At 31.8% G+C, this 15,215-nt stretch overlaps 2 protein-coding genes across 2 annotated transcripts in view; both read right to left on the reverse strand.

The window, feature by feature from the left end:
• LOC107439538 (uncharacterized) overlaps nucleotides 1-15,215 on the reverse strand; it is a 93,998-nt gene that overhangs the window by 14,971 nt on the left and 63,812 nt on the right. The window contains exons 20-24 of the mRNA XM_043041545.3: nucleotides 13,667-13,966; nucleotides 11,376-11,398; nucleotides 10,699-10,796; nucleotides 9,101-9,206; nucleotides 6,691-6,871 (exon numbers count right to left, since the gene is read on the reverse strand). Of these exons, the coding sequence (XP_042897479.3) occupies nucleotides 6,691-6,871; nucleotides 9,101-9,206; nucleotides 10,699-10,796; nucleotides 11,376-11,398; nucleotides 13,667-13,966 (708 nt within the window). The remainder of the gene's footprint in view (nucleotides 1-6,690; nucleotides 6,872-9,100; nucleotides 9,207-10,698; nucleotides 10,797-11,375; nucleotides 11,399-13,666; nucleotides 13,967-15,215) is intronic.
• On the reverse strand, nucleotides 3,897-5,222 carry LOC147816321 (uncharacterized). The gene is made up of 2 exons (XM_087154561.1): nucleotides 5,012-5,222; nucleotides 3,897-4,739 (listed from the first exon to the last, which is right to left on the reverse strand). Exons 1-2 carry the CDS (start codon nucleotides 5,048-5,050, stop codon nucleotides 3,897-3,899), a joined length of 882 nt encoding a protein of 293 aa, XP_087010687.1. The 5' UTR covers nucleotides 5,051-5,222.

Raw genomic sequence — 15,215 nt, forward strand, 5'->3', positions numbered from 1 at the left:
ATTCTTCAATTTCCGAAGTCGAATAAAATATTTCTTGACTTGTTAATTTCAATCAAATTTTCAAATTCGGCAAAAACGATAACGCATACTGTTTTTTCCAGTGATTTGGCAAATTTCAGTTCTAATCTCAAATTGCTATGCTTAATCAGATTTAAATGTTCTCCTGAACATAGATCTGGGGAGAGATTAAATCCAAATAATGTATTTCCGTTCCTGTAGTCTTCTCTGGAAATAAATATTCCTCTATCTTGACCCATTCGTTCCGTTCCATCAAATAAAGTTTGATAGGCACGAATGTATTGATTTTGTGAAAAGTTGAGTTCCAATGGATTATGGGGGACAGGTTGTCCATCCACATACACTCCAATAAAATTTAAATCAAAATGTTTAAAATCAAAAGGAGATTTTGTCAATGTTCCATGAAAAGCTTCATTATCTACACAACCAATAATAACCTTTTTAGGCATTTGACCCGAAAATATATTATCTTGAATAAAAGACATGCTCCCTTTAGGAATTGAATACACTTTGCATAGGACTCGATTAATGGGGTATTTTGCACTTGTTTTCTCGAGTGCTTTAGCATGACCAAGAAGCACTCCAGGGTTCACACGAACTTTTCGAATGAATAAAGAGACATGATCCAATACTACTTTAAATCCTTCAGATCCTTGTAGACAAAATTCTGGTTTGCTTCTTATTAGTTTTATTTTCAAATCCACTAAATTGAGTAAAAGACGTTCTTGATGAAATAAATCTGAATGAATGCAGCCAATCATGTCCACTGTTGCGCTTTCTTTGAAAAAAGCAGTTCTTTTATTTAAACCATCCTCAGAATCTTTATAAAATAACTCAGCAGTTAATTGAGATGTTTTGCTATCATATCCATGGTTTAGGAGAGTTTCAATATAGGCCCTATAGGGATAGGTATTACTTGAATTGGAAACTGTACGATCGTTTAAAGACACATCTACTTGAGAAAATAATGAATGTAGAAATAAATTCACAGGTCCTATAACATCATCTTTAGTGATAGCTGTATTGTTCGTTTTTACTATTTTCGCTTTCACATACAATTGTGTTTGACTGAGATCTATGTAATCTTCTACACTTCCAGAGACATGAAACTCTACGGGAGCATTATCAAAAACGTTAGAAAGAGGATGAAATTGTATCCATTGACCATCTTGAATAACTGTTTGAGTTCCAGGTAAAGTAAAAAGTTCCAATTCCGATTTTACGCACTCAGGAGAATCTTTCAACAAAAATGCCATTTTATGGATCAAAAATATCACGTCCACTCACTTTGCGTGCTTTAGATGAAATGAATCGTTTTTGCTTCTTACGCTTCCTTTTATAGTTTCCTTTCCCGACCATAGACTGCACTTTATCAATAGCTTTTCGTGCTAGATTTTTTCCACTTTCTTTAGTTCTTGTTTTGACGGCTTCCTCAAAGTTTTCTCCAGATAATACATCAGATGCTACTCGAGTTCCTGTTTTTAAAACTTCTTTTCCAATAGTTTTACCACCTCTTACTAAAAAGGGTAGTGCTGCTCTAAATAATCGACGAAATATACCACCAAGTCCATAGCCCTTTTGGAAATTAACACCTTTATAATAGGGCAAACCCGAGCCAATTTGACTCGCATAATGATCTTCGAATTTTTCAGCACAACAAACGTACGGTACACTCATCTTGACGTCTTCTCTTCAAATGAATGATTCAAAAAACGCATCGTACTATTTATAGTATTTGTCTCATGCGGAAATGTAAAACTATAATCACTTTACCACTTTCAAAAGGTACGAAATCACCTGAATTCAATCTGAGCTCCACATGGATAGTTTGAAAGGAGTGTCTCGTTAAAGGTAAGTATTGAGGTCTATCATAGTACTGGCTAATTGTTTCACCATCATATCCTTTTATTCGGACGATCCGCAGTAAAGGAGCTTGCGTATCTCCGACAATTTGTGGTGAAATTAAATCTGAGTAGACGTAAAAAACGGAAAAATTAGACCACGCGTCAGCCACAAATTCGCTTTTCTGGTTACCCGTAATGATTGCATCACGTTGAAATCCTAACAATTCACCTAACTTTTCTAAATGAAGGCTGCAACCTTGAACGGCGTTAATTTTAACTCGTTTCGTAGCTTTATTGTAATTTATTGTAAATCGACTAGGATTTTTAGGTAAAGCAAGTTGTATAGCTGATACAATATCGAACATTGATTCATAACAGCCCACATCAATTGTTTGCTTAACAGTCGATATGATATTACCGTTACTTATCTTGTAATGAAAATAATTGTTACTTTCATTTACGTTCAGCCAAGAATGCGGATAGATGATTTCAGATAGGCCTACTTCCCATTCCGCTTTTAGATTAACTGGTATCGGTAACTGCGTCTTAAAATGGGAAATTTTGTTGTTAGGAAAAAACTGCATGGAGCTATCAGAGGGTAACGTCACATAGAAAGACATTTTTGAGAATGAGTCTTCATAGGTTAAGTTTCACTATTTATACTTTTTGAATATCACTCACCCAGGCATTAAACTTTTCAGGATAACCTAGAAATTTAACAAAATATTCCGTGCTTCCTCCTTTCTTTCTCTTTTTGATAACTTTTTCTACGGGATAATAGCCCGAGTTGACTACTTTTTGTAATTCTTCTGCATAAAAGGTACCTTCGATTGATTCATTCATTAAATCTTTCAATTTATACACTACAGGATTTCGATGAACTATTTTATCTATGACAAATAATTCTCGAGTCCAATTATTTTCATATCCTTTCTCAAATGTAAGTTTTGATTTACTAATGCGAACAGTGTCACCTACTTGAAAAACAGGGTTATCAATATTCACCTTATCACTATATAAATTATTCCAGACTTCTTTTTGATTATCGATATTCACTGAGGCTGGTTCCATTTTTATACTTCTGTGTTTGGTATGATTATAACTATGGATTAATTTAGAAATGACGTCAATATATTTTTTCGTATTATATTCTGTAAAGTATTTCCACATCTTCATTTTTAAAGTACGGTTAAACCTCTCAACAATACTTGATTTAGTTTCATTATTTGTTGTAAAGAAATGAACTCCTAAATTTTTAAGATACTGCTGTATAAGTTTATTAGTAAATTCTGTTCCTTTATCTGATTGCAGTTTCTCAGGTTTTCTTTCTCTAAAAATAGTTTTTAAAGCTGGCAATACATTTTTGGCTGATTTGTCTTTAATAGGAATAGCCCACGCATACTTTGAGAAACAATCTATACAAGTTAACAAATATTTGAAGCCATTATTAAATTTCGCTAAAGATTGCATGTCAACTAAATCAATTTGAAATTGTTCATCTATACCTCCAACAATCACTCTATTACGTTTAAATTTATGCCTCACAGGTTTATGCAAAGTATAAGAATCTTTAGTCTCTAACCATTTCTTAACGTCACTTTTCTTCACTTTACCTTTCACAGAATTATAAATAGCATTTACACCTCCAAAACTTCCTGGATGTTCAGGTTTCGTATAAACTGATGAAAGTAAATGATCCATAACCTATTTCAAAAATATTTTTTCTCTAATAACAGTTTTATTTCTAACAGTTAAAATTAACTCTCATAAACATTCTTAAAAAATAACGGTATACAATAATTTCAATAAAATTAAATAATAATACCTATTTAAATATAAAATAGTTTTCCTTATTGTATTGCAGCAATAATTTTTTCTTCTTCTATTTTAAGAACCTGAAAAAAGTATTATTTTGAAAAAGAAAATTCATGCCTGCTGAAAAAAAGAAATCTCGTTTCCTCTGAAAACAAAAGTTCACAGTAATTTTTACAAAATATAAAAATAACAACAAAATATTTTAAAACTTAAGTTATTTTATTTGCAAAAATCATTTTTAGCAGCAGTTAATAAAGTATCTAATTTGATTTCTTTTAAAAAACCTTCACACAAAAAGTCTTTAAGTGGTTGTCTAAACAACCTTCGTTCACTTAGTTCATTATTAAAATCCAGAGCAATATTCTCCACATGTAAGTCCAAACAAGACTCATTGAAATCGTGAACACTGCACACAACCTGGTCTAGAAAGTCAGCAGATCTGTCTACTGGCTTCAGACCTTTCTTCAGTCCAATATGTTTATACAACACAATTTTCAGGCAATCTTTCATAACAGGACCCGCTTCGTTGATGTCTGAATTCTTTGGCACCACTGGACACTGTTGATGGTTGGATTCTTGAAAAATGTTCAAAAAGTCCACGGACCTGTATTTTAAATTAATATAGCCGAATGTCACACTATCTCGACACTTCTGTAGTTCTCTCCATTGTTTGAAACTGATTTCCGTCTCGTGCTTGTATACGCGGCCACTTCTGCAGGTATATTCGTCCACTAGTAGATACTTTCCCTCGTCATTCATCAGCACATAAAATTTTTCACGGGGATTAGCTGGAGGGATCTCTTCCAAAGCCATGTTGATGTCTGCAATGCCGAAGATACATGTCGGTGGACCATGACAGAAGCAAGTATTATACTGTTCAGGCTGTAGAGTTATACCATATCCTGAAGGATAGTATGAGTCTCCATATCTGTTAAACCTTCGTATATGAATGGCTGATTTCTTGTTATACGTGCTGGCCAAAACGAATAAGTCCTCACCTATTGGATAGCAATACTCTGGAAAGTTTCCCTCCTGGAACAAACCTTTCCTCTTTGGTTCATCCTAATAAAATAAAAAGAAACACTTTTTTGAGTCACCAAGAACAACAATAACGTTTAAAATAAGTAACAACTATTAACAGAATGTAATTATGCTTTAAATTTAACTTAATTATACCTTTCGATTCAAATAATATTAAAGAATTTTTAAAGTTAACTAAGTTTTGCCACATGCTCTGCTTAAAAAAGAATTAATGCTAGAAGTTACAATAAAACAATTCTATTAACAATAAATTTAAAAGCATAGTAAATTACGAAGAAATCAATAGTACTTACTTCAGTTTCAACATGTTTTCTCTTTAAATATCCGTCCATAACGACCCGGTGAATCAAACAGTTTAAAAACTTAATCGAGACACAACAGAAGAACAAGTGAAATACTAATATAAGAAGGGGAGGAAATTTAGTCACTCTATCCTTCTAGTTGCCAAACCAAGAAAGTATAACTTTAACAGCCAATCAGAAAAATGTTAAGCTGTCACATGCTTAACTACTTACCAGCGCAAGTGAAAGGAACTGAATTCAACACATACGTCATAGACCAAGATCCAACTTGTTATACCTTATCAGAATGACTCGCTCTGTAATCAGTAGTTGTGTTATCACACAAAACACGTCACACAAAACAGGTGTATGGTCAGTACCGTTGCCATCCAGAGAAAGTTATAATAACATTAAGAGGTGCAGAAATAAATATTTAATAACTGTCAAAGGTTAAGTGAATATCGATGAAACTGTAGGATTATATCGATATCAAACAGTTTTTATTTATACACGTGTTCACTATACAAAGGTTTAACTTATTAACACATATCTAACCAAGCATTCGTGGGTCAGTGGTTATGATATCCAACTACTGACCCACGAAGGCTTTTTGATGGCGTGAGTTCGATCCTCAGCCTTAATTATATTTAATAAATAATATTAAAAACAGAATTAAATAATAAAATAGATTTAAAGTTATTTTATTCCCACATAGATGGCGCCACTAGAGTAAAAGTATGATATCATTTATTCACTATGTCATAAAAGATGACGTCATAACTTCATAATATACAATATCTCCCCCAAATAACAAAGTTTACAAGTGTTGCCATCCTTAAAAACTAATATTAAAAATAATAAGTGTTGCCACCCTCAAAAAACTAATAAATTAAATAATATTTAAAAAAACCAAACTAAATTAAAAACAGAAACCGAAACTAAAAATATGTTAGGCTTAAGAAAAAAAGAAATAAGCTCCCCATGACGTTGCAGACGAAGTTTCGATTTTCAGGCGGGCAGAAATAAGCAAGCGGGCAGAAATAAGCAACTTCCGGTTTATAGGAGGGCAGAAATAAGTCACTTCCGGTTTATGGGCGGGCAGAAATAAGCAACTTCCGGTTTATGGGCGGGCAGAAATAAGCAACTTCCGGTTGGGGCAGAAACAAGCTCCGGTTGACTGTGACGTCACTTCCGCCGCTTATACAACGGTGTATACTACTAGTGTTCGCCTTCCACTGACGTGAACCGGGTTCGAATCCTAGCGATGGCTAGTCGAGACGAATTCTTCACCCGGCTAACTAAAGGAGATTCTAACTTCAAAACAATTACATGGCAAGTTCAAATATGAAATATTATTTACCTGAACTAGTTTAAGATTATAATTTCAGACAATCTCAACGTGGAGTTTTTACCAAAAGTAGCTAAAAGTCTAAAAGCATTACATCTAAGCTCAGAGAAGGATTTTTATTTACAACAATTACCAAAAAGTATTAAATTTAAATAAATTGCATATTAAGCTCAAAGATTGAATTTTACTAAATGAAACTAGTTGAAGAATTTTACATTCAACATAAAAAGCTAAATTAAATTTTATCACCGACCGTTAGACTAAATTTAATTTTCTGTAATTAGCTAAAGATCTTAAATTCGTACAAATTACGTAATAAGTTCAAAGATAAAGTTTTATTTACCAAAACCAACAATCATAAGACTTATTGGTGATCCTGTCGTGCAACCAGTTGGTAGGTAATCTTTTAAGACGCTGCACATGAGCATTGCCTCCAGAAGCATGAACAGAAACACGGCTTGGAAGAAAAATTGAATCAGCGCTGACACTGCTACGCATAAAGTAGGATCTGCTCGTAAACATTCCTTTAAAAAATATATATCATAAAACACTATAATCCACCACAACAACATATTATCAGCACACCATTTGTCCTCACTATGCACTACAAGCACTTTAAAAAAAGCTTCAAATAGCATACTATTAAAAAAAATTATATAGGGGAGAGTCGGGTAGCCCCGACCCACAGTCAATTTCATATGTATAGAATATTTTTTCAAATCAATGGGCCATCGGACATTAATTGTTATATTAAAAAAAGATTATTTTCAAAGTTTCAAGTATTTATGCAGATGTTAACATGGTAAACAATAGTTTTGAAAATATGTTGAATACAGTAGTCATGAAATTAAGAAAAATTGGTTGAATGTTTCGATTAAACTTCATTTTAATACTAAAAAAATAACTTTTTCCATACATACAGCATTAAAGTATGTAGTCTTAAGTTTAATTTGCAAGAAGAAAGAAGTTTATATGTGAAAAATTGTTCCAGTAATTATAAATTTACAAAAAAATTGGATTTCGGGTAGCCCCGCTCTCGTGAATGTCGGGTATCACCGCCCAATTTTATTTCGATAAATGTACGATTGCAAAGATTATTATTTTATTGTTTCAAATTTGAATGTTATGTGCATTTTTAACCACAAATATTGTTTTTATTAAATGATTGTTATTAAATAATAGAATTCACTAAAAGTATATAAATATGTAAAAAATAAAATAATTTTGTGATAAAAATGATAAATGAGGTTTATCTATGGTCAATAAATTGGTCACTTTCATTTACACCTGAAAAAACAGTCAAAAAACATAATTTTTGTAACTGGGCGGGGCTACCCGACACATTTTGAAAAGAGCTGAAAAACATGTTTTTTTAAATTTCTATTTTTTTAAGTTAAACTATTCTTTTTTTGGTTTATTCTTTTTGCATTATTTATTTAGATGGTGAAACAATAGAAACAGACAAAAATATTGATTATTACTCAATATTATACAGAAATATAAGCAATACTCGTTAAGTGGGCGGGGCTATCCGACTCTCCCCTACATATTTAAGGCAAATTGTATGAATACGTAAAACTTAACTAATTAACCGATTTTGGAAAAAATACAAAATTTATTTCTTTGTATCGATGTTAAATTTAGATAATAACGAATCTAAATCAAATTTTATCAAATTATATTTAATATAAAATTAATTAAATGTACGAAAAAATACTACTTAATTATATCTACGTTTTAATCTATCTAATAATCTATCTATCGTTTTAATCTAATATAATCTACGTTTGGTAAACTTCTTTCTTATTTCATCTGGATATTGGTTCTCACCCTCCCCTCCCCTACTGTCCTGATAGATATACATTCTTCCCCGGAAAAGAACCCTACACCTAACGCACTTTTTTTCCGTTAAGACATGTAAAAGTATAGTTCTTTATTGAAGATATGAGGGTAAATTGAGCTTTTCTTAATAAAGAATTTACTTTTTTAATGCTTCAATAAATCTTCAATAAAAAAACTTCCATAAAAGCTTGAAAAAAATACATTCGAAGAGTAATTTTATATGCTGACAAATAACATAAACTGAGACTTGCTGATATAAAATTATTTACATTAAAGGATGTGATAGCTTAAGCGTCTTGTCATCTTGTGACGTCATATATTTGCCTCTCTGAAAGAGGGTAATATAAGGCATGTTTACACGGTCCAATTTCTTGAATCCGAGAAATTGGACGGATTTCTCTGTCCAAGAAATTGGATGATTCGTTGACACTATCCAAGTTCTTGAATGTCGCTGATTCGTTGAAAGAAAAACTTGCGCATGCGCATTGTTAATATTCAACAATATAAAATAATACTTACATAAGTTTAAAATTACTAAATAAATTCAAATAAAATCATAATAACACAAATAAACCTCAACAGATCAATTTATTTGAACTAAAATATATGAAAACCCACAACAAAATGACATAAGTTGCTGCCAGCTTGTTGACGTCACAAAACCTAAGACGCTGATTGGTTAAGGGAGAAAAAACTTGGATGGAAAGTAGAACATGCTCTACTATCGTCCAAGAAGTTGGACCAAGTTCTTGGATGTTTGTTTACACGATCCAAGCTCAAAGCAAAACAATACATATTTTTGATTTTTCCTAGCTTAAATTTTATTTTTCGTCCTCAAATGTGTTTATGTTTTTGTTTTTATTTTTGATTCTAAAAATATATAGTAAGTATGGTCTTTACGATATACTCACATCATCTATACTGTAGGACTGTGATGAAGATACGAGAATGCATAGATAAGCTCCTAAAAGTGAAATATCTGAGAACAGTTGAGCGAGGCAATCCAGAAACAGCATTCTAAAAGAAAGATAATTAAGTTTTAAAATAGAGTTAAATCAACTCAGGCGATAAAAAAAGATATTATAAGTAAATTCAGCAAAATACACTCCAATTAAACGCACAAAACAAATTCATCAAATTTTTTGCTGAAGCCATGGAGTTTAAATTAAGGTCTCGTAGAGCATTTTCGACTTTAATTACTACCGTTTTCAAAATAACAACATGAAAGGTTTAGACATACATTATATTTATACAATGATTATTTTCATCTCTTCGTATTTCATCATTTTATTATATTTATACTATAATCTTTTCTACAGCATTTTTCAGGTGATTTTAATCTTACTACATTGTTTAGGATATGATTGTTTCCATTACATCGTATTCGTTCACTTTATTATCGTATTAGCTCATACTAAAAACATCACAGTATTATCGTTTACATCAGCTTATTAAATTTATGATTTAATCATTTTCATAGTAGGTAGCTTTTATCATATATTTTTAGTAAATATATTATATTTATAATAACAATTGTTTCCATAGTTTGTTTTTCATATTTTTTTATGAAAGGTACAAATATACAACGTTTTCATCACCGTTTTCATCACCGTAGTTTCATCACCATAATTATAAAAACATTAAGCATTTTATACTTTCTTTTTCCACGCACTTAACCTCAATTTTAACTCCCTTTTAAATTCCAAACTTGAATTCCTCAGCTCACACGCTGCTATTCGTGGATTGTGGAATTATTGAATTATGGATTTCCTTACAGAAAATAGTTAATATCGTTTTTCTTTTCCGTTTGAATCGAAATCGCTATATCATGTCCCGTTATTTGTTTTTAAGATATATTCAGATTTGTTAACAAAATTAAAGTTCTTAAAATACTTCTTGGAATTGTATTCTGCCTCTTTCGGTCACCGTCATTCTACTCGGCTACAGTAGTTTTCCTTGTTTTTTCACATTAATTTTTGTCCTATTTTTCGCTTACAACTTAGTATTTTTTAATGTGTTTTTTAGTTTGTTTGAGCATCTACTAACCACGAAAAGTAAAACAAAGACTTTAAAAATTTTGTTTTGATACATTTTGTCTCAGACACCCGGTGGCTGAGCAGTAGCGCTTTGCGTTCTCGTGCCACGGGTCCTAGGTTCGATCCTCGATCCGGGCAAGGTTGACTCAGCCTTTCATCCCTTCAGTGGACCCATAAAATAAATTAGTACCCAGCATGCTTGGGGACAAAACACTGGGTGTTTCGCGTTCAGTTGATCACCCAACCGGGACATCTGCTCCAGCACCCCAGAGCCCAAGGTCGAAAGAACTGAGACGGGCACAGCAGGCCTTGGCCCTCTATGGACTGTCGAGCCACTGAGTTTAGTTTATATTTTGTCTCAAAGCCATTTCAATTTCGCAAAGATTTTGATTATGACTCATGAAGATTGAGCCAGGAAAGGTAAAGAAGTTTAAAGAAACATGTGTTATAGAAATGCATATAAGTAATCTCACCTTGTGGATATGAACACAAATACTGTAAATCCCATGCCTAATATGACAATAACACAACAAGTAATCTTCAGAATTGTTACGACACATGTAGACTTTTGCTGAAACATAATTTACACTAAGATTTTTATTTACAATTCAATAAGACTTTGAATGAGAACTTTTGTAAGCAATCTTAAAATTTTAACGTTAGGAAATAGTTCATGCTATTTTTTTTAATTTTATAAATATTAATTGAAAATTATGACAATAAAGATATACATTCTGATTATGCAAGATTTTATATCTTTCATTCATGTTTTTTTTTAATTATTGCTATAAATAATCGTCACATCAGGAAATTTTAAAAACTATACTTTGATTTTCTGTCAATATATTTTCTACATTTATGAATGTTCTGAATTAAATAGTAGTTCAGATTTAAAAAAGAGAAATTTTCGAGTGAAAGAAAAGCAACCAGAATTATACCTTCCTCACAGAATCTTATCTTTGATCTTTATTTTATAAGATTTCATTTATATGCGATTATTTTATTACCTTATCCACTAGGAAGGAACATTTTTACTCCTTTTTTTATCAGTCAACTAATTCTATTTTATGTAAATTCAATAACCTTTCAATAAAGAATATGCTAGCCTTTTGAATAAAAAAAAAGTTATAAGTTTATCATAAACACTTACCGTAAAGCCTGCTACTGAAACATCTGAAAGAAATTTTATTAAATTAAAAATAAGTAGGCATGTAATAAAAATTTACAATATCATTTAAAAATTGTAGGAAAAGTAAAACAGGAGCATTACAGGGTTTAGGTTTACGGGTTAAGAAACTGATTAATTTCTTATGCACTTCGAATGAATATTTCTTGAAAACATTTTCATGAAGAATATAAAACAAAAAACAAAAAGGCAGATATAAATCGAGGACCCACAAAAGAAATGACAGAAATGAGAGAAAAATTATAATTTTTTGAATGATTATTAACTTATTTTTTAATGCTAAGTAACTTTCTGAAAGAGGAATAATGTGCAAGTAAGCTTTGATGATTATCAAGCAAGTAATATTGAAAATATGAATGATTTTAATAAATTTAATTCAAACATGCACATTATATGTAAGAAAATTGATACAAGAATCGTAAATCGTAAAGTACCATCGTAAAGATTTATGTAAATTATGTAGTATGATGTATCTCAAAAATTTATGTAAAAAAACGGCATGTATTGTTACGATACCTTTAATTATAAAGTAACATAACTTATATCTTAATTCAACTTTTTTAATTTAATATTTATTTTTATTCTACTGTTTATTCAATTGCCTTTTTCTTTTCTTAAAGTAGATATTTAAGATAAATATATTTCCGTTCGTACTCTGTTTTTGAAATACCTGATTGGGGTGACGATACTTATGTATCCTGTCAAACTGTGAGAAAAATACCAAAAAAAGCCTTAAGGAAAACCTTTGGCTAGCCGTGTTTATGTGGGTGGATTATTGAGATTTCCTTTTTTTAATTTAGGATTGGTCAAAGATATTTTAGCTTTGAGTGAATTTGTAAACAGAACGCAAGATGATTGGGTTTTAACTTTTAAGGAAGTGCCTTTTTGTAGAACAATTAAAAAAAGATTCCTGGAGTGTGCAAAAATAATTTAGTGGAATTGGAAAAAAAACGAGTCTAGTTGGTGAAATAGGAAAAAAATGAAGTAAAAATTGTTAAAGTGATGTTGGAAAAAAATATGTTTAGAGAAAAATGTAGTTTTAGCATAAAAAGGGATGATCTCCACAGAAATTGAGACCTTTTCATATTCTTCATTTCTTTTCTCGATTAGTATTAAATATTTTAAAGTTATAGTTCATTTGGTGGAAAGGTACTTTGAATTTCATACGCATTCACTTTTCTTTTTAATTTTAAAATTTAAAATAATGATATATTAGTCTCTGAATATATAATGGCTTAAACTCGCGCGTAGTCTTTCATTCTGCCACTAATCACGCCGACTATGCAACGTTATAGAGATAATATAAGTCGATTTTACAAACTTTGTACTATGTATTTGAATTGAATTCTAAAAATTTGATGAAAATAAAGTATAACTAAACGCAAACAAATATTTTTATATCCATAATTATTGTATTTTTTATTTTATAAAAATTGTTTTTCAAAATTTATTTTGACGTAATTACTACTTTTTTAAAAAATTTGTCTTAAATTTAAATAATTTTCTTGGGATTCAAATAATAACAAATAAGAATAATTTTCTATAAAAACTAGTTGTTGTTGTTGTTGTTAATTTACGTCGCACTAGAGCTGCACAGTGGGCTATTGGCGACGGTTTGGGAAACATCCCGGAGGATGATCCGAAGACATGCCATCACAATTTTGATCCTCTGGGGTGGGGATGGCACCCCCGTTTCGGTAGCCCGACGACCTGCTCGCGAAGTAGAGCATTTTACGGTAGCACAGTTTAGCGAGGACCAATACCGCACACCCTCGGTCCCTACGCAGACTGATCCAAGTGGTCAGTAAGCAGTCACCAAAAGTTCAGGTATCTAAAACAAACTTCTGAAGAACGCCAGGGCTCACGTGGGCCTGTTTAGCCAATAAAGAAAATGTATATTTGGAATTCACATTAATAAAAACATCCTTTATTTGGAAAAAAGTTTTACTATTTTTAAAATTTTTAGATCAAATGTTACTTAAATAAAATGGATCAAAATCGAACTAATATTTATTCATTTGCCTGGAACAAATTCTCAAAAAGTCAGACAATTCAATATCTTTGAATTACTAAATATTTATTGTTAATGCCATAGAACATTTGATATTTTCAACATTTTGAAATAAAAATGTCTCAATTTTTTCTCAACTTATAGCATCTTATTTCTGTATAACACGCATAATATAGAGATAAAAAAAATATAGAGAATGGCTTTCAGATAAACTGCCCCCTATAGTCTGCAATTTCTGCCTTACCGTCTTTTGTTTTGACTACAATATCCTCAGCTGTGCCTTCCACTCCTGTTCGATCAGAATAAGGTGCTACTTTTATTTTGTACTCTGTACCGGGCACCAAGTTTGATATCGTTACGTCAGTGTCTTTTTCCACAATTTCATCAACCGATCTCTTGCGTCGATTACTTTCAGAATCAGTTCGCCAAGTCACTAGGAAAGACGGTTTTTGCCAATTACTCTCAGATTCCATGGTCCAACTCAGGGTTGTAGAAGTTGCTGTGATTTCGTCTACATTTATTTTGCCAATATTGCCTAAATCAACTAGTAAAAAAATAACACTTTTTTCTAAAATATCATGTACAAATAGTACCTATCAAAACAAATTTATGGATATTATATGAAAAATCTTGAATGCTAAAGTCTAAAAATGATAGCTTCAACTAATGCATATGAAATTTACAAGTAATAAACAATACTAGATTACATTCCACTCATTATTTTACTTAAAAATTCTTTTAGTTAGTTCAGTTAAAAAATTTTAAGAAGTCGCCTTAAGAGAACAACATTTTATAAACGTCGTGGAACAATCAAGTTTACAACTTCTCATTTTACGACTACCTATGTTCAACTAAGTATCATTGTCATTTTGAACCCACTCCAGAAGTACTAAGAGAAATTTGACCTTTGTGGATGGAACTATTTGCTTTACATGAAGAGAACGTGAAAATAAGCGTGAAAGTTACGGGATAGTAAGCGTAGAAAGTTGAAAGCATTTTTTCCTTCATTAATACAAATATAATTAAAAAGGAATTTCAAAATAAATATTGCAAAATCATATGACATATTTAAAATTGCTGCTATTATAAATAAATAAAAAATTATTAACTTCGTATCCTTGTAATCTTGAACCCAATCAAGAAGACAACTGAACTTCTAGATCAAGTATTGGAAGAAATTTGCTTCCGTGAAGGACTTTTTATGGAACTTATCCAAATTTACGTTACATAGAGAGGAAAATCACGAAAACCTCACACGGTTAGCCTGATGGCAAGTGGGCTCTTACCCATGATCCATCTATCACTAAGGATATTTTACGTCAGCACTATGGTCAGCGTGAGCCAGGTGCGGAATTCATATCTAACAGCCATCGCCTGGATTTGAACTCGGGTCAACTCATTGTGAGGGGAGGGATCTATCCCCTGATCCACCAGGGCTGAAGTGAGTAATATTGTTCAAAATTATAAGACAAGCATAGTACTTTGAAGATGAGGTCGTTGCTCTGCGAGCAGTGCCCAACCTACCAGGGTTTTTCCTAGAGTTGCTTCTGCCTCCCTTGCCCATTTTTCCGACGTGTTGCCATGGATCGCCACCAAGCCTACCGTTTTGAATCCTCTTTTTCTTTTGCTGAGAGGTCACGTGCGCGCACTTAGAGTCTACAGTATTCTCCGGATGCCCCCTGACGGGGGCAGGACGGGGTAAAGCTTTGATAGTTCTTTGAAGAGGTATCTGAGTGTAGATACGCAACTCGGACTGTAAATGAGTTTTAGTGACTGAGGGCAGAAACGCAGAT

Source organism: Parasteatoda tepidariorum, chromosome 1, assembly GCF_982258835.1.
Source record: "Parasteatoda tepidariorum strain Cologne lab strain chromosome 1, Ptep-v5.0, whole genome shotgun sequence".
In the NCBI taxonomy this organism is placed as follows: Eukaryota; Metazoa; Arthropoda; class Arachnida; order Araneae; family Theridiidae; genus Parasteatoda; species Parasteatoda tepidariorum.